Source organism: Chionomys nivalis, chromosome 9, assembly GCF_950005125.1.
Source record: "Chionomys nivalis chromosome 9, mChiNiv1.1, whole genome shotgun sequence".
Lineage (NCBI taxonomy): Eukaryota > Metazoa > Chordata > Mammalia > Rodentia > Cricetidae > Chionomys > Chionomys nivalis.
In genome coordinates, this window is record NC_080094.1 from 83,350,855 (window position 1) to 83,371,094 (window position 20,240).

Here is a 20,240-nt window from a genome sequence, read left to right on the forward strand (position 1 = left end):
GCAGTGCTAGCTCCCTTCTCTTCCTGTTCCCCTTCATCCCTGGCAGAGTATGGGCATGGCCAATCGAATGGTTTCTCCCTGAGGGTGGCCAGCAGGAAGAGTGAGACAGATACCTGCAGTGGCCACCATTAGCAGATACACGTTCTCCGACCTTCACAAGTGCAGAATTGCCCACTCCTGCCCCCAATCTACCTTCCATGTCCCAGAGCAGAGGTGCCTGTTGCTGCTCTGGCCATTTGATAGCTTATTAAATCTCAGCACCACTTGCCAAGACCCCTTTAAACCTCTTGGCTGTTCCTTTTTGCCTCCTCTGATCACCAGTACTTATTCAGAACTAAATGGCCCTACTGCAGAATGAGGATTTACTGCTTAAGAATATGAAAAGAAATCTTGGCTGCACTACAATTGCGCCCTCTCTTTGCTGCCTCCACCCCACTCTGCCCATGCTCCATCGATTGGTGCCACTGAGACTGACCTGGGAGCTGCCCTTGGAGCGCTGTGCTCAGTGAGGCGACTGACGAGGAGCTTGCTTTTCCCAATGTGCTGCAGCTCCAAGGAGACCAGAGGCCTAGGAATGACCTGTTTGTGCTTAATCTTCGTCTCTGTCAGCTTGGTTTTCATTCCCTCAAGGGCACATACATGTAACACACTCTGGTTTCTCAGATTCTCTCCCTCTTTCCCCTCAGGATCGTGCTCATGGATGATGCTATGGACTGCTTGATGTCTTTTTCAGATTTCCTTTTTGCTTTCCAGATCCAGTTTTATTATTCAGGTGAGAGTGTTCCAGGCCCCATGTGTCTTTTGTCGGGGCCATGTCTCTGTTTCTCACCCTGTTATCTTTCCCATATGTGCCTGGCACACTTATTTCCCTCCCCACTTCCTTAGGGGTACAACCCACTAACAAGATGTCTGGTTTACACTGGTGGTCACAATATTGTGTGCCACGCCTACTTTCTCAGCCTCCTGAAGATACTGACAAAACACTTCTTCCAGTCACACACACACACAAAATCAGTTTAAGTGATAAGAGCAGTAAGGATATCAATAGCATTCACTTATTAAAAACTTACTGCCAGGTGCAGCACTAAGGACTTTAATCTGCTCACAAGTCCTAAGAGATAAGCTTGCAGAGGTTAGACCTCAGACCTGCGCCTGATCTTTGGCCTCACTTAGGTGCCACATTCTGTTTGCTTGATTGCAGCCCAAGGGCTATTCAGGCAAGAGCTAGACCCTGGGGTCAGGCCGACTGCCCCCAGCTGCCGCAGCAGTCACGTCCCACCTTAGGGAAGAGCAGCCATGTTTGGGAGAATTCCTCTCCTCTAACAGCCTCACACAGAGGAAAGAGAGGAGGTGTGGGGGGAGAGAGAACAGGCGGTAAGTCACTGTTTACTACAATGTGTGACTGCAAAGCTTGGAAAACAGCGTCAAACGATTACTAAATTAGCATTTTGTCGGCTCCTCTCTTCCGCAGTGGTAGGGTACACTAAAAGCAGCCTTGTCCAGGCAGTAACAAAAAACACTTCCTGCAGCCTCCAACATGCTTTCAGGAAGTAGATGGCCTCGTGAGACGGAGCTCCTCAATGAGAATGTACATGTGTTCACTTCTAGTATTAGTCACTGGGGGGCATGACCCTGCCACTGTGCAAAGTGCTTACACTCTAGCAAGTGTACAGTGGGGGCCCCATCTAGTCTAGGAGTGCTGCGTCTCGTGAGGGCAGCACTCACTCACTCCAGCTGTTTTGCCATCTGCACCGAGGCTGGACAGAACTGAGCTGTCAGAGAAGGTGGAACATGGGGAAGAAATGGACTATGGCCTCCTTGCCTAAACTGTCCCTTCCTGCCCCTATGGTACCAGAATTTCTGGACAGTGTGGCTGCCATCTATCAGGACTTGCTGTCGGGGAAGAACCCCAACACAGTGATTGTGCCAACGTCATCCAGTGGGCAGCACCGTCAGCGGCCTGCCTTGGGTGACCCTGGTGTGCTGGACGGGGTGGAGGCCTCGCTCTTCTACCAGCGCCTGGAGAACCTGTGTGACCGGCACAAGTACAGGTGGGACATGGGCCCTGGGGGTCAGGCCCTGGTCTGGAACAAGTGTCTAGAAACATATTTTGATTGGCTCAGGGTTTCCCGGGCCCAGGACGGTCGTGATTTAAAGATAGGGCCATTTGTTCCCAAAGCAGGTGGCTCGCTTACAAAGAAGCATTTTCATCGGGGAGAAACAGCTGTAGGTGACTTGCTCACCAGGGAAGACAAGCCTTGACTTTTTGAAAAGAACAAATTCACTGTTCCAAACTTCCTACAGAAAGGGAAGCGCAAAGGCCCCTTAAAGATACAGCCTCCAGGCAGGGAGCTGTCACCAATGGCCACATCCTCTTCCCTCTCTTCCAGGTCCCCTGTAAAAGCGTTGGTTATGGGGTTGGGTATGGCAGAGCACATACCTAGCATGTTCTGTCTCTAACCCCACCAACTAAATAGCACTAAGCACACCAGCCCTGTCTGCAGTCTGGGCCATGCTCCTCCCAGCCTTGAGAATCCTGGAGGTGTTGATGAAAAATGGCCCTTAGACTTGAACCTGGTCTCTGCACTTTCCCTTCCAGCTGCCCACCCCCAGCGCTTGTAAAAGAGATCCTGAGCAATGTCCAGAGGCTGACTTTCTATGGCTTCCTTGTGGCCCTCTCAAAGCATCATGGAATCAACCAGACGCTGGGTAAGCAGAGCTCATGTGACCTCTGTGCTCCTCCCAACACCTTGGGAGACAGCTGGTCACCGTGGAAGACGTGGCCCTGCAAGGGTAGGACACTGCCTCTGATTCTCGGGCCTAGGAGCTGCAGTGTGCATAATCCCAAACTGCCAGCCCTAGGAAGTTCCTCACATTCCATGTGACTGACAGTTCTGCCCTGCCCCAACAGGAGCTAGCTGCTCTACTCCCTGGTGTAGGTCTGCCCAGCCCCTCCCTAGAGAATCCCTGGTTCTGCTCTAGGGAGTGGCCTGCAGGTTGGGCAGATGAAGGGCTATTTACCCGGTGGCTCTGGAGATTAAATATCAAAGTGACCTGAATTCAGTTTAGAAACAGGGCAAAGCTGTGTCTGGGAGGTGTTTTTTTCCCAGGTGGGAAAAAAGAAATCCAGTAAATCTGAGAAAAGACAAAGGAAAAAAAAGTGGAGATTGGCCCAGTTTCCCTGCCTGTGGTCTTTACTCTCACTGGCAGGCCCAGTTTCACTGCCTGTGGTCTTTACTCTCACAGGCCGGCCTTCACCCACTGCACACACCCCCCCTCCCCAGACCCCCATGCACAGCCAGTCCTCTCCCAGGGAGAGACCTGCAAGTCACTCTTGCTGGAGGTTTGTTGGTTTTTGTTATTTTGAAACAGGGTCTTACTGTACAGCTCTGTGTAGCCTGGACTGTACTAAATAGACCAGGCCGACCTTGAACCACCCGACTCTGCTTCCCAAGTGTTAGGACTAAAGGTATGTGCCATGAAGCCCAGATCCTGCTGGATTTTAAAGGATTTATGATTCCATCTTCGCTCAGAAGAATCTCCTTGTGTGATTAGATCCAGGTTCCTGAGTCTCAGAGAGACACAAGGCATTCCTCCTCCTTGTGGTAGTTGAGGGGATGGGATCGAGAAGAACAATTAACGTTTGCTAAACACCCAACACAATGGGCCACAAGCTATGCTGGAACCTTTATGCTTATTTCTGTATATATACACCTGCCAGAGTTCTAGAGGAGACAGGCAAGCTAAGTGTGCATGCCACCTGGAAGTTCAGTTACTGAGTCGGGGATGGGGGACTGCTTAACTAAGTGAGACTCCTAACTAGGGTCACCTAGTTAGCTGGACTGCGGCTAGAAGAGAGGCCAATTGGAAACCAGATTCAAGAGCCAGTGGCGACTCCTAGGTGTCTCTCACAGTCTTTTCTACCAGTGACAGCTGCTAAGAGGAAAAGAAAAGGCTAGTTAGCAATGATCACAACCTGCACTCATCCCATGCCCTCTCTGCTCTTCAAAAAGAACCTTCAAAGCTGGGTGGTGGTGGAGCACACCTTTAATCCCAGCACTGGTCAGACAGAGGCAGGCGGATCTCTATAAATTCAAGGCCAGCCAGGTCTATAGAGTGAGTGAGTTTCAGGACAGCCAAGGCTACAGAGAGAAACTCTGTCAAAAAAAAAAAAAAAAAAAAAAAGAGAGTTGGGCGGTGGTGGCACACATCCTAGCACTTGGGAGGCAGATGCAAGTGGATCTCAGTGAGTTCAATGCCAGCCTGGGTTACAGAGTGAGTTTCAGGACAGCCAAGACACAGAGAAACCCTGTCAAAAACACAAACTAAATAAAAACTTTCAGTTCAATCTCCAGTTCTGAGGGATAAAAAGAACCTCACACCATTTCTTTCTAAGTACTAATTCATGACTAAATATATAGAATAGGCAGCAATAGAAGACAGTGTGTGTTAAAAATAGGAACTTGGAAATACCCTGCTTGAAACAGTTTGTAGAAGAGATCCCCTTGTCCCCAGAACACCTCACAAAATAATATGAGGCATAACCTGAAGGAGTCAGAAGTGGGCCCAGAGCTGGATCCTTGAATCTCCCAGAAGCCCAGTACCGCTGTCCAGCCTGACTCAACTACTAAGCCCTGCTCCTCCAGCAGCTTGTTGGTGAGATCTCTCTGCACATTTCAGTCCCACCTTCCTGCTATGGAGTGGGTGTTGCTGTTTTTCCCAGCTAGAAAAAAAAAATCTGATTATTCTGAAAAAGAACAAAAAGAAGAAAATTTAGTGGAGAAACACCCAAGACACGCCATACACTTCCCAATAGCATCACCAGCCTATTCCTTTATGGCCACGGAAACCAATCCAGACAGATGTTAGTTTCCAGACCTCAGGTGGGGCTGATTTCCTCATTAGAAGCAGCCATTTCCCACTAGAAGCACATATCCCACATATTCGGATGGGATCAAGAGAAGGACAATTCCATACACTGGCTTTTTTCTACCCTTTGGATTTAGCTTAGGTCATAATCTTTCCAGCTCAGCACCTGGGGCCTCAAGAACCAAGCTGGTCACAAAGCACATCCAGTCTTGGAAGAAGACTGTCTGAGGGTATCTCCTTAGCTGCCACTTTTTTTTTTTTTTCATTTGTTTTTCAAGACAGTTTCTCTGTGAAAGTCATGTCTGTCCTGGAACTGACCAGGCTGGCCTCAAACTCACAGAGATTTGCCTCCCCAGTGCTGGGATTTAAAAAAGGCATGCGCCACCACTGCCTGGCACTTATGTATATGAGTGCTCTATCTGCATGTACTTTATGATGGAAATGAGCATCAGACTCCACTAGAGATGGTTGTGAGCCACCACTGGTTGCTGAGCATTGAACTCTTAATCACCAAGCCATCTCTCCAGCCCCTTACCTGTCTCTCTTGCCCCAACTAAGGAAGGGAAAGTAGTGAGACTCACTAAATTTATAAAGTGGCACCTAAGACTTCCTGTTCCACATGGACTAACTTTCCTGGTCAAAGAGTTGTCAGACATGAAGGCAAGGGACAGAACTCTGCTTCCTTAGAGGGCCCTTCCGTTGTTTTATGACTTCACCCCAATCCCCGTCTTCTAGGAGCTTTGCCCGACAAAGGAGACTTGATGCATGACCCCGCCATGGACGAGGAGCTGGAACGGCTGTAAGTGTCAGCTGGGAAGATGCTGCCCTCTTGTGGAAGCCAAATCAGTTAGAGGTGACTGTGCCCCACTGTAGGGCACACGGCACTTATTTTTAACATCCCGTCTTGGTCAGGGAAAGTTTTTGGGGGGTCTGCTCAAGTGCAACAGTTAAATGTGGAGATCCTGGTCTCTGAATGGGAGACTCATCACAGCACCCTCTGGGCTTCTTTCCTTCTTCAGGCTGGTCCAGGTCCCAGGCCTGGTCAACTCCATCACTGCCACTTCTGAGGCCAGCTGCCTGCCTTCCCGAACCCCTCCCCGGGTTGGTTCCCCATGGAAACCCCTCCATCGCTCCCGCAAATTGGATGCAGAGAGCGATGGCTCCACCGAAGAGACAGACGAGTCTGAGACTTGAATCTGAAGGCCCATCTGTGGCCTGTACCTTGCTCCACCCTGCTCTTGCTGCCCTCACCAGACTTCTCCAGTACCACTGTGCCGCCCTCTGCTGGAGAGAAGCGCAAATAACAGTCCTGCAGTCATTAGATCAGAGATCCCAGAAATCCCGTAACTCATGCTCTCAGCTTTTGACAACCTGTTGGGCCCTAAACTGAATATTGTACCAAGGCCACTTCAACTCTGGGGAGGGTATTGGCTTTCGCCTTTTGTTGACAGTGCTGCTTATGCTTTAAGTACAGTGTCTTTTCAGCCAGCCATGATCCTCCTAGTGAGGGTCATTTTTCACAACTCCCGTAAGAGGAACACAAATTGCTAACACTGGGTTTTCATGGTCAAGGGTGACTCCTGAGAGCATGTGCTAGGAAGACATATCAACTGTGGCCTCCTGCTGGAGAAATCAGCCACTAGCTGGAGTAAGAGGGAGGATGGGCAAGAATTTCACTTTCAAAATCGGCTTCAAGTTTGTATCAAATAGTCCAATCTGTGAAATGAATAAAGTCCCTTGTCTCTGGTAAGCAATGGGTCTAAAGCCGGCAGGCTACAGGGAGGGAAGGGCAAGTGTGACGTGGGTGCTTTTTTTGACGGGATGGGAGGTGGAGCCAGGGGCCATTCCAGCTTGGAGACCTGCCTCAGTTGACAGAGGACCTGGCCCTCATGCAGATGAGGGCAGCCTTCAAAGCCCTCAGCAACACCTCAGGGTGCTCAGTGAGTTCTCACTACCTGGGAGTCCCTGGTCACAAGCTGAAGAGCCTTTTCACCAGGGTTTCATTAACCTCCCCGGTCAGGGCAGTATTGCAGATATGCACAAAGCAGGTTTGGAGCAGAGGCTGGAAAAGTGAACAGGTGATCTTCATCTCTCTCGAATGAGGTAGACTGTCCACAAAATAAAATTCATGCAGGCTGCCTGCCCCAAGTAAGACCAATGTCATCACTTACTGTACAAATAACTTTCCTCCAATCCTTCCTAACAAGACCCACCCAGTGGACAATTACAAGTGGCTTCCAAGGGGCTGGAGAGATGGCTCAGAGGTTAAGAGCACTGACTGTTCTTACAGAGCTTCTGAGTTCAATTCCCAGCAACCACATGGTGGCTCCCAACCATCTGTAATGAGATCTGGCGCCCTCTTCTGCCCTGTGGGGACACATGCAGGCAGAATGCCGTATTCATAATTAATAAATAAATCTTTAAAAAAAAAAAAAGTGGCTTCCAAAAAGCCCTGCAGTGCCAAGCATCTGAGTGAGCCCCTGAAAGGTTTCTCAAATTCTGATGTGTACCAGACACAAGGAAACTTGGGACAGTGACAGTTGCCAAGTTGGAGTCCTACTGTACCAATGTGGGGTTAGAAACAAAAATCTGTATTTCACCAACATCTCACATGATCCCAAAGCACTGGAAATGACTGGCTTAGACATCATGGCTCCCTTCACCTCTCCTTCCTAATCCCATTGCCCACAGTGGTTTGTAGCTGTACTGTGCTGAGCAGTCCCAAGGACAAAGTGACCCTGTAAGAAAAGGGTTGACACACACAGCATCTCTAACTTTTCCAAAGTCTGAATCTTTAAAATGCTTCTTCAGGCCAGGCATTTTAGTGCATTGCCTGTCATTCCAGCACCAGAGCCAAGACAGGAGGATTGCGAGTACAAGGCCAATCTGGGCTATGGAGACACTGCCTAAAACCAAAACCAGCTCCATTGAGAAACAGGTCCCAGTCTGCCTCCTGTGATGAGGATGTAGACAAACTATAGGGCCAACTAACACCACCTCTTTCCTCCACGTGCAACAGGGTGGTGAGGTCGAGGCTGTACCGGACCCCGCGGCAGCACAGGGGCAAGGAGCCAGGGGCCTTTGGCTTTCAGAGAAGAGACAAGCTGGAGGCCCCGGAGAGAGTGCCCTCAGCTTTGGAATCAACGCCCAATCCATATCGGTGGGAGCCCAGAGAGTGATCGAAGGGCCACACTGGGCAGGGAGGCAGGACGGAGAGGACACTGACCCACAGTGCCCGTGGGGGCTTTATTTTGACACTACTTTGTTTCAATACAAACAGTGCTGAAAGAAAGTCATGTCCCCCTCTGGGGAGGGATGAGAGAAGAGTGGTCTGTGTTGTTTGGGAGCCCAACCTGCAACCCACAGGGAAGGATGGGCCCAGACTGCCAGCATGGCAGGGGAGACGGCACCAGGGATGGCACAGTGCATGGCCCAGCTGCCAGAGTCCTCCAGCTCTCACCGACTGGTGGGGTGCTGTTCAGGACCCCTAAACCCAGAATGATGCAGAGGACAAAAGCTGAGTTCTAGGGACTTCTCTCAGAGCCTCAGCTTCCTCAGCCAGTAGCAGGTTCCTAGCATCCAGGTAGGACACACAGGTGGGACCCGCCATGGGTGCCAAGCAGGACACAAAAGAATAGACTCTCAAGCATAGACAAGGGGTGCTATGACCCACAATAATGGTATATAAAGGTTTTCAGACACCTAGGCAGAACTCAGCCTAGGGACAGCGGTGACAAAGGAAGATTGCTCAAGCCTCCAGGCTGATCCTAAATAAACACTTTAGGAGCCAAGCAAAAGTTGTAGCCCTTAGTGAGTTACCAGGACCCTTCTCCTCACCCACGCCTCCACCGACATACCAGCAGCGGCAAGTCTGGAGCTTCTCCCTGAGGGCTGATACAGCACAGCTCTCGCTAGACCTCCCGTCTCTAAAAGACGAGGCCCAGACCCTCCAGACCACCTACAAGGATCCTAGAGCCCGCAGAAGCCTTATGCCTTCCCTACTTGGGGAAGAACTAGAGCCATGAAGTCATCCTGACAGAACTCCTTCCCGCACTCCCAGTGCAGCAGGTCTGGAGCAGGACTGGAAGGAAGAACACTAACGTGGGGAGCAGAGTGAGGGGCGAGGACAAGGACTCACTGCACAGGCAAAGGACAAGGGCTGATGCTGACCACTCCCCTTGCCCAAGATCCTCCAAAGCCACCCAACTCATACACCACACACAGAAAGTCAACAAATGCCCAGATTCACAAGGCGAGCAACCCTGGCCTGGGAATCAGGGTTCTTGCTGTCATCACCACAGGCTTGAGTCATGGAGCCTGGATCAGTAGGAACCGTAGCGATCCTGAGTGGGGAGAATGAAAACACAAAGTCAGAGTCTCTAATCTGCAGCAGCTCCTCAGTAACCACAATACCTCCCCTGCATACCCCACAGCAGAACAGGGCCGGGGACCCATGTTGAGAGTATGCGATGCTAGCAGGGTGAAAGCCACCTGGGCACTAATGAAAAGGGAAATCCTGCCAGTTCTCACAGAACCCGGGAGGGAAGACAAAGAGAAGTAACAAGCTTGGCCAAATCACCTTAGGGAGAGGCTCAGTCCAAATACAGAGATGGAAAATTGCCCTGCCAAGAAAAGCAAGTGCTCTCTCCAGCTGGCAGGGGCTACCCAGCAGGGTCTGGAGAGCAGAAGGCAAACCTCCGAGCATTACAGTTCACATCTCTTCCCGGCCCAGCAGCCCAGCCTCACCTGTAAGGAATTCATCACACCATTGGCCAGCACAGCCATCTTGCCAGCCACAGACTTGACACCCTGCTTAAACTGGGCAATGTCAGCTGTAGGAAGTACGTTCCCCAGAGATACAGTTCCTGTAAAAGCAAGGGAAGGGGTGATCAAGAGCACTGCAAGAAGCCCTTCCCAGCTACAGGGCCTTCAGCTATGCCCTACCACACACTGGGACCCTACCTCCTCCATGAGCTCCATTCATGTCCCCAAAAAGATCTGAAGAGCTGATGGCACTGCTGCCCGAGAGCTGCTGTAACCGAGACCTGGCTTCATACTGTGGTGGAGAAAAGGCAAGGTCTAGGGAATCTTTTGGCCAGGGATAAAAGAACTGATTTATGCCCAACCACCCTAATGCAGGACAGACAGGGAAGGAGCTCAGGCTGCTACCAAGTAGACAACTTCACCAACCTCAGAATCCACTTCTCGACCAAAGAACATGTCAGATGAGATGGCTTTGGCTCCTGCAAACTTCTGGCGCGCTTCACTGGACTCAAGCCCTGAGCTTCGGCTCTCCACTTCCCTCCGGCTTGTGGATCTGTGGGCCAGTGCAGAATATCTTGGTCTCTTCCCATTACCACCAGGGGAAGCAAAATTCAGAGACCAAAATACATACCATAGCTTTCTGGCCATGGAAACCATGTCAATCCTGTAACTCTGGGATGCAAGAACCTTTCCCCTCCAAAAGAACAGCAAGAGGTCCTCTCCCCTTTCTCAATTTCCTCCCTTACATGGAGTGGGAATACGGTTTGGAGGGCTGAGGCTCCGCACTACTGTGGCTCACTAAGGTGCAGAGATCCAATCATCACCGCTGCCATCTGAGCCCTACTCACAATCTGAAGTGAATGTGTGTGTGCCTGGCTTACACCCACTCTCCTGCATGACTATCCAGTGGCTGTGAGCACTCTCTCAGAATCACATCACTACACTGACAATGCACAGGCTCTAGGCTGGGGCTTCTAGAGTCCACTGAAGTTATTACTCATGGCCAAGTTTACAAATGGATCATCTAGGTAACCTGCCAACAAAACATTGCTTCTCAACAATGGAATGCGTTTTGGTTTTAAATGCCTAGAGATGGCTCAGTGGTTGAGAGCACTGTCTACTCTTCAAGAGAACCCAGGATCAATTCCCAACACCCACATGGCCACTCACATCTGTCTGTAAATCCAATTCCAAGGTTTTTGACATCCTCACACAGACATACATGGAGGCAAAACACCAATGAACATAAAATAAAAATAAATTCCTTAAAAAAAAATAAATAAATAAGGGGCTGGGCAATAGTGGCACACACCTTTAATCCCAGCACCCGGGAGGCAGAGGCAGGCGGATCTCTGTGAGTTCGAGGCCAGACTGGTCTACAAGAGCTAGTTTCAGGAAAAGCTACAGAGAAACTCTATCTTGAAAAACAAACAAACAAAGAGTCTAGCGGTTGGAAAATATGGGTTTGATCCCTAATACTGTAGTCAATCAAAACATGAAGGCTAGAGGTATACAGCCTTTGGAAGGGACATCAGAAATAAAACAGAAAATCAGCCCCTCTGACTATAAAATAGAACCCAACCTAAAATAGCTATCAGGCTGGTTGTGATAAGCACAGCCCTGACTAATGAATGGTCACTAGCTATATGTGGTTATTTACATTTGCTAAACTTGTATTGAAAAACAGTAGAAATTCAGTTTCTCAGCTGCACTCGACTACTCAACATTCCCACCCCTGCACCACCTTCTGCGAACATCACCGCCCTGCCCACACTACCTTTCTGAAATGGGCCGGATGCTGGAGATGGTTACTTCGGGTTCCTTCTCTTCTACCCTGTCCATACCCCAGGTCGCATCTGAATCCCAGCGGGTACCAAAAGTTTCTCCCAGGGAAAAGGGGTTATCCTTGTACCTAGGGAGACAGCAGAGTAGCTCAGAGAAACCTGAGTAGGAACACAACAGGCAAGTCTATGCTCCAGCAATAGTCTTACTTTGGGGGTCCGGAGGCGAAAGTTCCAACATCATCAAACAAGTCAAGCTGTGACCGGGAAGATTTTGCACTCAGTGGGGTTTCCTGCTCAATCACCTGCATCTCAGACAGCACAGAGTGGGAGATGGAGCTATGGAGAAAGCACAGCAGGCCGAAGGCTTGTAATGACATCAACTGTTCACTGCCCAAGAGTAACAGCCAGCTTAGGTTGATGGGTTTGTTTCCCCGCACACTGTCCTTGCCTGTGTACTGTACTGGACCAGTGCAGAAAGAGAACTGATGTGAACTGTCTGGAGTGGCCTGGGAGCATGCGCAGAAATGCTAACACACCAGCTTTGTTCTCTCAAATAGCTTTTCCCTGGCCACTGGCTACTAGTTGCCATCTTAATAATGTACACCAAATGGTGAGTGCTCATTCTCCCTTCTTCCCTTTTTGGATTTGGTTTGTTTTTTTCTAAGGAAATTGGCTATGTGACCCAGCTCCTCCTCCCTCTGCTTTTCCAGTATTGAAATTAGAAGCACGAGCCACCATGCCTAGCTCCATTGCCATCCTTACTCGAAGCCTAATTGCAAAATGGACTATATCCTTCCTGAGACACATGTACAGAGCACAAAGCAAAGGATGAAAAACACCCAGATGATTCTCATGGAATCATAGCAAGTCCTTAATCATCCCTATTTCTTAAGAAAGAAAAGGAATGAAGAGGAAGAAAAGGGAAAAGGGAGAACTGCATTTCCTAGTCCAGGGTCTGGCCAATGCACCTGGATCTGCCAGGGCTCCCTACGCCTCACTCCTGTCAGGATCTACTTCAAACAAACTCACTAGAATATATAGCTTCCAAAGTGAAGTACTCCAAAGAGTCGATAAACTGCAACTGGATTTTAAATAAGGTAGATTAGGGTTACATAAGAGATTCTGCTTTACCTGTAATTTAAAAAAAAAAAAAGGAGGCCGGGCGATGGTGGCGCACGCCTTTAATCCCAGCACTTGGGAGGCAGAGGCAGGCGGATCTCTGTGAGTTCGAGACCAGCCTGGTCTACAGAGCTAGTTCCAGGACAGGCTCCAAAGCCACAGAGAAACCCTGTCTCGAAAAAAAACCAAAAAAAAAAAAAAAAAGAAAAAAAAAAAGGAAGGAAGAAAGGAAAGAAAGAAAGGAAAAAAGGAAGGAAGGAAGGATAAAAAAAACACAAGGGCTAGAGAGAAGACTCAAAGGTTAAGAGAACGGGCTTCTTTCCCAGGAGACTCATGTTTATTCCCAGCGCTCACACAGAAGCTCACAACTGTCTCTAACTCTAGTCCCAGGTGATCCAAGGCTCTCTGTGTTCATACGCTTCACATACATGCATGCAAAACACCCCTAAACATCAGAAAATGAATTAAAAAAGAAAACACATCCAGGTGTGGTAACACATGATTGTGATCTCGACACTTAAGAAGTAAGGCAGGTAACAGGAGTTCGAGGTTGTCTTTGGCTGTACAGGCCATGCCAGCATGAACTATGTAAGACTGCGTAAAGAACAAAACAAAACCAGCCTGCTTTAGCCCGCCAGGACTACATAGTGAGACCCCGTCTCAAACTAACAGACAACAACAAAGCAAAAACAAAAAGACAGGGCTCACTCCCTAGGATATAGTAGGAAAACTGACTCCAACAAGTTGTTCTGACCTCCACGTGTGCCATAGTACACGTACGTCCCATACAAACATACAAATAAAAAAATTAATAAAAAAGATATTTGTCAATGCTGGTAAGATTGCTCAGGCGGTAAAAAGCATTTGCTGCCAAGTCTAATAAATTTCTAATGATAATGAGTCCAAGCCTCCTAACAAAAGGAGCCAAGGCACCGGCTAATCGCAAGCACAGTCCAGTCAATGGCACCAGTCAATACTTCTTTCTATTATTATTCTTTTTTTTTTTTTTTTTTTTTTTTTGGTTTTTTGAGACAGGGTTTCTCTGTAGCTTTGGTGCCCGTCCCGGAACTAGCTCTTGTAGACCAGGCTGGCCTCGAACTCCCAGAGATCCGCCTGCCTCTGCCTCCCGAGTGCTGGGATTAAAGGCGTGCGCCACCACCGCCCGGCTATTATTATTCTTTCCTTCTTTCTCTCTTCCCCCCTTTTAAATTTTTTTTAATATTCATTCATTCATTCATTCATTCATTCATTCATTCATTCATTCATTCTTATGTATCCTAGGCATGAAACAGCTTGGGCCGCCAAGACAGGCATCAAGCTAGGATGAACAAAGGACTCCATCTGCTCTGTCCCTGGCTGATATAAGACAACACCACCACCAAGGTGTCTCTTTGCCCATTGCCAGGGACTCTTCTTTCTCTTTTGAAATAGTGTCTCCCAGAGCCCAATCTGACTTTAAACCCCTATGTGGCCAAGGGTCATCCTGAACTCTTGACCCTACTGCTTCCTCCTCCCAAGTGCTAGGACTGTTGGCGTACGTCACTATGCCTGACAGATAAATTTTTAGCCCAGGCTAGCCTCAAATTTGCTCTATAGTCAAGAATGACCTTGAACCTCTGATCTTCCTGCCTGAAGTAGAATTACAGACTTATACCAACACCCCAGTTTTATGTGGTACTGGGGATTAAACCTAGCCTTCAGCCGGGCGATGGTGGCGCACGCCTTTAATCCCAGCACTCGGGAGGCAGAGGCAGGCGGATCTCTGTGAGTTCGAGACCAGCCTGGTCTACAGAGCTAGTTCCAGGACAGGCTCCAAAGCCACAGAGAAACCCTGTCTCGAAAAACCAAAAAAAAAAAAAAAAAAAAAAAAAAAAAAAAAATTAAACCTAGCCTTCATGCATGCAAGACAAACACATTACCAACTGAGCTTCATCCCCAGCCCTCAGATATTCTAATTTTTAAAAGATAAAAATCTAGCAGGGTGGTCATGGCACATGCCTTTAATCCCAACACTCGGGAGATAGGGGTAGGTGGATCTTTTGAGTTCAAAGTCAGCTTGGTCTACCGGGCAAGTTCCAGGACAGCCAGGGCTACAGAGAAACCCTGACTCAAAAAAAAAAAAAAAAAAAAATCAAAAGAAAAAAAAATCTATTGCTATCTTTAATTCCAGCAACTGGGAGATAGATAAGAGGCAAAAAGATTTCTGTGAGTTTGAGTCCAGCAAGGATTACACAGGAAGACCATCTTAAAACAACAAAAAATAAAAACACTATTACAGAAACCTCTGATTATTAACTCAAAATGCTTCAGAAAACTGATCTGCTTTTTTAAAAGCAAGTGCAGGAACACAAATCCAGCAGTTCTGAAACAAAGGGTGGTGGCTCACACTTTTAATCCTAGCACTTGGGAGTCAGAGGCAGGCAGATCATCTCTGAGTTTGAAGACAGTCTAGTCTACATGGTGAGTTCTAGGACAGCCAGGGCTACACAGAGAAACTGTTTCAAAAAAACAAAAAACAAAAGGACTCCCCAACTAAAAGCATCTGAAATGCGTGGAGTCATTTGAGGTATTATAGTATCTGGTACATACAACAGACTGCATTTAGTGGGCAAGGACTAGGAAGCAAAAAAGCCCCGAGTTTCTCAGGTCTTGGAAAAAAAGAACTGTCCAGCCACGAAGCAGCCTCATCAATAAGTGCCGTCCTGTTCACTCAAGCAACTAACATAATATGGGCCAACCACTGTGCCGTGTGCCTGAAGACAACAAAATACTCTCTTCAACCTCAGAGGAAGACTAAGGAAGGAATCCTGACTTGCTGGGTAGGGTCTGTCCAGATTCCCAGAAAAACAATGGCATTTCTCTGACATACCGGGACCCAAGCCTCACCTTCGAGACACCAAGCCCATGCCCAGCCTTTCAGCCTGCTCTCGCTTCTTTCCTTCAAGGTTCTGTAGTTTTTTCTCCTCCTTCTTGCGGTCAATCTGGAGCTCCTGGTAGGCCAGACGCATGGAGGCAACCCTGGAGGGAGTGAACAGTTGCAGGCTGCCATCCGTGCCACCTGCCACCAACCCCCACACAAGCCACGGGCACCACAGCAATCACGCACATGGACTCCTCTGCCTCTTTCTTGGCATCAGCTGCCTGCTGCTCCCGGAGCTTCTCTGCCACCTGGGCCTGCCGCTCAATCTCAGTAAAGCTCTGGTTGCTCACCTTCTGAGCTCCCAGGCCTTTCTTGGCACCCAGCTGAAGAGAAAACCATGTGATGTGGGATCTTGCCTGCCAGTCTCCTCAGTTCCCTCCCAGTATGGTCACTGTAGTCACACCCACAGGGAAGGAGGTCCTCCTTAGGGCCAATGAACATGGCTAAGACAACAGCGAGTCTGCTAGAGCTTCATGCAACCCCCACACAGGCCTCAGGGATGAGGACAGCAGTTAATGCTGATTGAGGCCTGCTATGTGCCAAGCACTCTAAGTACTAGATGTGCTTGATTTTGCTTGCTGCCCAGGAATCCCCTTAAGATGAGTATTTTTATATCCCTTTCATAAACAAGATTCAGACAAGTTAGGACCTTGGTCAGTCACATAGCTAGCCAGGGCATGAGAAGAACTGGAGTCTAACCACTCTACAAGACTGCCTCTCCCCACCTACCCCTTTCTTAGCTGCTGTTGGCTTCTTCTTGCCAATAATGGAGCTTTTCAGTTCTGTGTGAGGAAGAAGATGGACATGAGATAGGACAAAGGAAAGTCAGAGAACATGGCTCAGTTCACACCATGCAGCTTCACAGCAAGAATATCTATAAAGAATTGCTTCAGCTGGGAAGACAAACTGCCACCACCAGTTCCAACCAAGACTGTTCAAGCCAAAGACAGAGAAGGTCAGGGGAGCTGGCTGATGCCCAGAAAGTAGCAGTAGGAGCCTAGACCTGAAGCACTAAAGACAAAGTGCCGAAGCCAAGGCTGCTCAACAGCCTCAATTCCTGGAGCAGAGAGCGGGCAAGCAGGGGACAGGTTTCCCAAACCACTGGTTACCTCTGGCAGAAGAGGCCCCTTTAGCTGACAGACACATGGACTCTGGAGAAGAAACAGACTTGTGGCTAACGAGGGCCCACCCCAAAAGCTTCCTAAAGCTCCCGAACCTAGAGGCTTACACAGAGCCTATTTCAAAGCTATGCTAAGCCTTCCCACAGAATTAGCTGGACAGTCACTCCACTGGCTTCCTGCCCCAACCCCCAAGAGTCAACAGAACAAACCAAGGTCAGCAAAGGGATTGTTTACCCTAACCAAGTCTGAAGGCCACTAAAGAGTAGAAAGGGCTGAACTTTGAAAGGACAGTATGCCTCTAGCCATGAGCAGCTCAAAGCTGCCCCCATACCTCATGAAATGGGCAGAACAAGCTAACCCCTCCTTGACACCAGGGATTGGTGTCCAGTCCCATTCCAACCTACCCATACCTTGGCTAGATCTACCCCCACACTCAAAATGACAGCCATCCAGGCTTGTCAGCTCAAAGGCCCTGAAGTCAGTGTGGCAGTCAGAACTTCAATTCCAGTTCCACCCCAGAGGGTCAGTTGCCCAGTCTCCTGTGCCCAGCTCACACGACTAGGCAACAGATTTAGAAGAAACACTTAAGGCAGACTCTCTCCCAGCCCCCCACACCTGCCAGCTATCATACCCAGAGAGGTTTGGGGTGAGGTTCCAAGGAGGTCGGTGTTAGGACCATGCTCGGGTTCTGTGAATTCAATGACAGGAGATGGTAAGGGTCACTGACTTCCTTCTGCTTGCCACCAGAAGATATATGCCCACCCTTCCTCCAAGAACTAAAGTGAATTCCATTCCACCCAAGGACACAGGAAAACCTTCTCCCAACTCCTGTGTCTTTGGCCAAGTGTTCTAAACACTAGTCCTTTTCCAGGTCCAGGCACTTGGTTATGATCTGGGCTGAACTCACGTGCCAGGCTACTGCTCTCTGAAGGTAGTGCTGGTTGCTGGGTCCCTGAAGGCTCAGTGGCTGCTGTATCCCAGGCAGAGGCCTAAAAAGAAAGCCAGATCCCAGAAGCCTCAGTGAGTCCTCCTAAGAAGCTACACCTACCTGTAGGTGGGTAGGAGGCACTTAGCTCTTATGCTCCCAGGTATGAGAAAAGACTAGAAATTAGCAATTATAGTCACCAGTCACCATGGAAGAAAAATGCAGAAAAATAGCATCTTTAACCCCCAGCCGAGCCTTTCCTTAATTGATAAAGCATTAACAACTCTTACCTACTGACTAGGCACCAATCCAAGGGTGCTCACAGATACAACAGGTTCAGTTAGTCACAACAGGCCCTATGAAGTAGCTATGTCTCCTTTAGAAACTGAGGTTTTGCCAGGTTAAGTGACTTGGCCACATCAAACAATACCAAGCAGAGATGCTGAGATGTGACATGAGACTCTTGATTTTAATGACACTGCCAGGAAGGGTGAAAACCTTTCTTAAGGTGGGTTACAGGAGAGGGAATTCTTATTTGTCTCCAACTACTGTTTGTTTTTTAAAAATCTAGACATTGCTTAGGGTCCCTGAGATCTCTTGAGCTTTCACATTATTCTCTACCATCAGGGCCCATTTCTAAAGACGATTCATTTGCATTCCCGTAAATAGGAAGAAACTTCTGGGCCTACCCAACAGACAGTAATTATTCATTCTGAACCACAGACATTCTCTGAGGTATTGTACCTAAGCAAAGAATGTATGTCATGATCACAAAAGGAGTAGCCTTGGCAAGTAAAGCATTTATCAAAGGAAATGACCCTGTGGTACTCACCTGAGTGTGTTCTGTGAAGAAATCAGAGTCTTTCTTCTCTGGAGAGTGACTAGGAGCACTGTTCATACTGTCTATCCAAAGCTGCAAGGATGGAGACACTGGAATTCAGGGCTGGTAACACCTCCTACCCCATCACCCCTAAGCCAGGAACGAGCACTTACATCAGTGCCATGCCTAGCCAGAGCTGCACTCCCCAACTGCTGAATTTTCTCTCGGTACATCTGGGCAGCTCGGCTGTTATATTTGGTGTTAGCATCATTGGCCATGCATCCATGTTGGCGGAAAAAAGCAGTCTAGAGAGCAAAAAGAATGTAGCATGTGTGTGCAAGTACTCTCAACAAAGCAAACTGTATTCACTCAACAGCTGGGTTATTCTTTCTACAGGACACACACTAACAACAGGTTTTCATGGAGGTAAAATTCCTTTAAAAAAACTTTAATTTTCATTATTATGTGTGTACCACAGTCTGTGTGTGGAGGTCAAAAACAACTCTGTGTTGAACTCAGGTTGCCAGGCTCACACAGAAAATATCTTCACTCATTAACCCATCTTTGGAGGTGCTTCCCTCCTCCAAAAAACAAACAAACAAAAAAAAAACAAAAAAACAAAAACAAAAAACCACCATGCCACCTCCTACCCTCTGAGACAAGGCCATGAAGTTTAGGGTACTGAGGAAAGTATGCAATTCCCACACTAGCTCTCCTCCCTCCAGGAGCCCACAAAGCCTCAGCTGTCTGTCCAGGTCAGTTTCTATTTATGCCTCTTTGAAAGGAGCTGTGTATGGCGGTGTTACAGAGCTGAGAACGCTCTGAACAGAGAAAACAAACTCACTCCTGAGAAGTCATTGAAAAGGTAAGTACCCAGGCAAAAGGGGGGGATGGGGGAAGATAAAGAAGCTTTACCGCATTGGCATTCCCGCCGACCTGCATACACCTCAGCTGCAACCAGCTCCAGGTCAAATCCAACTCTGTCGACCTGTGCACAAGGGCTGTTTGTTACCTACCCGGTGATACCAAAACATGCTTCCCTGTCAAGCCTACACCTGTCATTTGGCCTCAGGCTTTTGTGGGTGTCCAGGAAGCCATCAGTCACTGTTCCATTTCCTCCTCGCTTCCCTGTGTTTGAAATCTTTGCTCTTTACCTAATACAAAGGGTACCAATCATTTCTGAGAAGGAGATCCGAAAGGATGTCGACGTCTAAGGGTGCTCAGAGTCGTTCTGGAGACCTGTTGAGCCAATCTGTCTGCAGTAACAAAGTCAATGCAGCTGGCTTCTCCCCTAAATTGATGCTGAGTCTCAGGTTAACCGTGAGGAGAAGGGGTGTTTGATCCAGACTTTATGGCTACAAGCAAACCCCCCGCGCAGTAGGCCAACAGAACTCCCGCCAGGAAGTATCCAAACACAGAAGTCAGAAAGGTTCAAGGGAAGGCGTCCTTTCAGCCCCTGTAGTAGCACAGAGCTTACCTGATAAAACTGAGATGGACACCCAGGGAGCGATGCACTCCGGAGCAGTCAATACACAAAAATACACCATACGTGATGCTGGCCCAACTCGGGCTCTTGGCGCCACAGTCGAAACAAGCCTAAGTGGAAGAGGAGACAAGTAAATGGTTAGGGCCTAGAGTGAGGCCCAGCGCTCGAAACCACAAGAAAGCCTCCCACCTCCGTCCCCGCCCTCCCTCGGGCCCCAGAGGACAAGAGACGTCTTCTCCGCCGGCGACAGGACCCGTGCCCCTCCCTCTCAAGCACCTTGTTGGTGGGAATTGCACGAAGCCTCTTAAAAACAGCCTGGATTTCGGTCTTGCTCGGCTCCGCCGCCATTTTCTCCCCTTCCCAGATACAACCGCGACCGACAGCTCCCGCCACCGGCCAATCCGCGGCGGAGAAGACGGGCTCACCGCGCCG

General features: G+C 48.8%; 2 protein-coding genes and 1 non-coding gene across 4 annotated transcripts in view; 1 reads left to right on the plus strand and 2 right to left on the minus strand.

Annotated features, from left to right (window-relative positions):
* Window positions 1–7,848, plus strand: part of Cstpp1 (centriolar satellite-associated tubulin polyglutamylase complex regulator 1) — a 172,204-nt gene extending 164,356 nt beyond the window's left edge. The window contains exons 5-9 of the mRNA XM_057781985.1: window positions 687–772; window positions 1,856–2,051; window positions 2,600–2,709; window positions 5,605–5,668; window positions 5,889–7,848. Of these exons, the coding sequence (XP_057637968.1) occupies window positions 687–772; window positions 1,856–2,051; window positions 2,600–2,709; window positions 5,605–5,668; window positions 5,889–6,063 (631 nt within the window). The 3' untranslated portion in view covers window positions 6,064–7,848. The remainder of the gene's footprint in view (window positions 1–686; window positions 773–1,855; window positions 2,052–2,599; window positions 2,710–5,604; window positions 5,669–5,888) is intronic.
* Window positions 7,849–8,096: 248 nt separating this feature from the next.
* On the minus strand, window positions 8,097–20,240 carry Arfgap2 (ADP ribosylation factor GTPase activating protein 2). 2 transcript variants are annotated; one of them, XM_057781982.1, is made up of 17 exons: window positions 20,085–20,240; window positions 19,800–19,918; window positions 19,238–19,310; window positions 18,496–18,627; window positions 18,335–18,415; window positions 17,485–17,566; window positions 17,209–17,265; window positions 16,566–16,607; window positions 16,186–16,238; window positions 15,643–15,779; window positions 15,423–15,554; window positions 11,625–11,753; window positions 11,411–11,545; window positions 10,060–10,186; window positions 9,832–9,925; window positions 9,616–9,734; window positions 8,097–9,212 (listed from the first exon to the last, which is right to left on the minus strand). In XM_057781982.1, the coding sequence occupies exons 1-17, from the start codon at window positions 20,154–20,156 to the stop codon at window positions 9,192–9,194; spliced, it is 1,605 nt and encodes a 534-aa protein (XP_057637965.1). In that variant the 5' UTR covers window positions 20,157–20,240; the 3' UTR covers window positions 8,097–9,191. The 2 variants fall into 2 exon arrangements, with proteins under 2 accessions (XP_057637965.1, XP_057637966.1); XM_057781983.1 differs by lacking the exon at window positions 16,566–16,607.
* LOC130882177 (small nucleolar RNA SNORA48) lies at window positions 13,805–13,946 on the minus strand. The gene has a single exon (XR_009057806.1). It is a non-coding gene; the product is annotated as a small nucleolar RNA SNORA48 (small nucleolar RNA).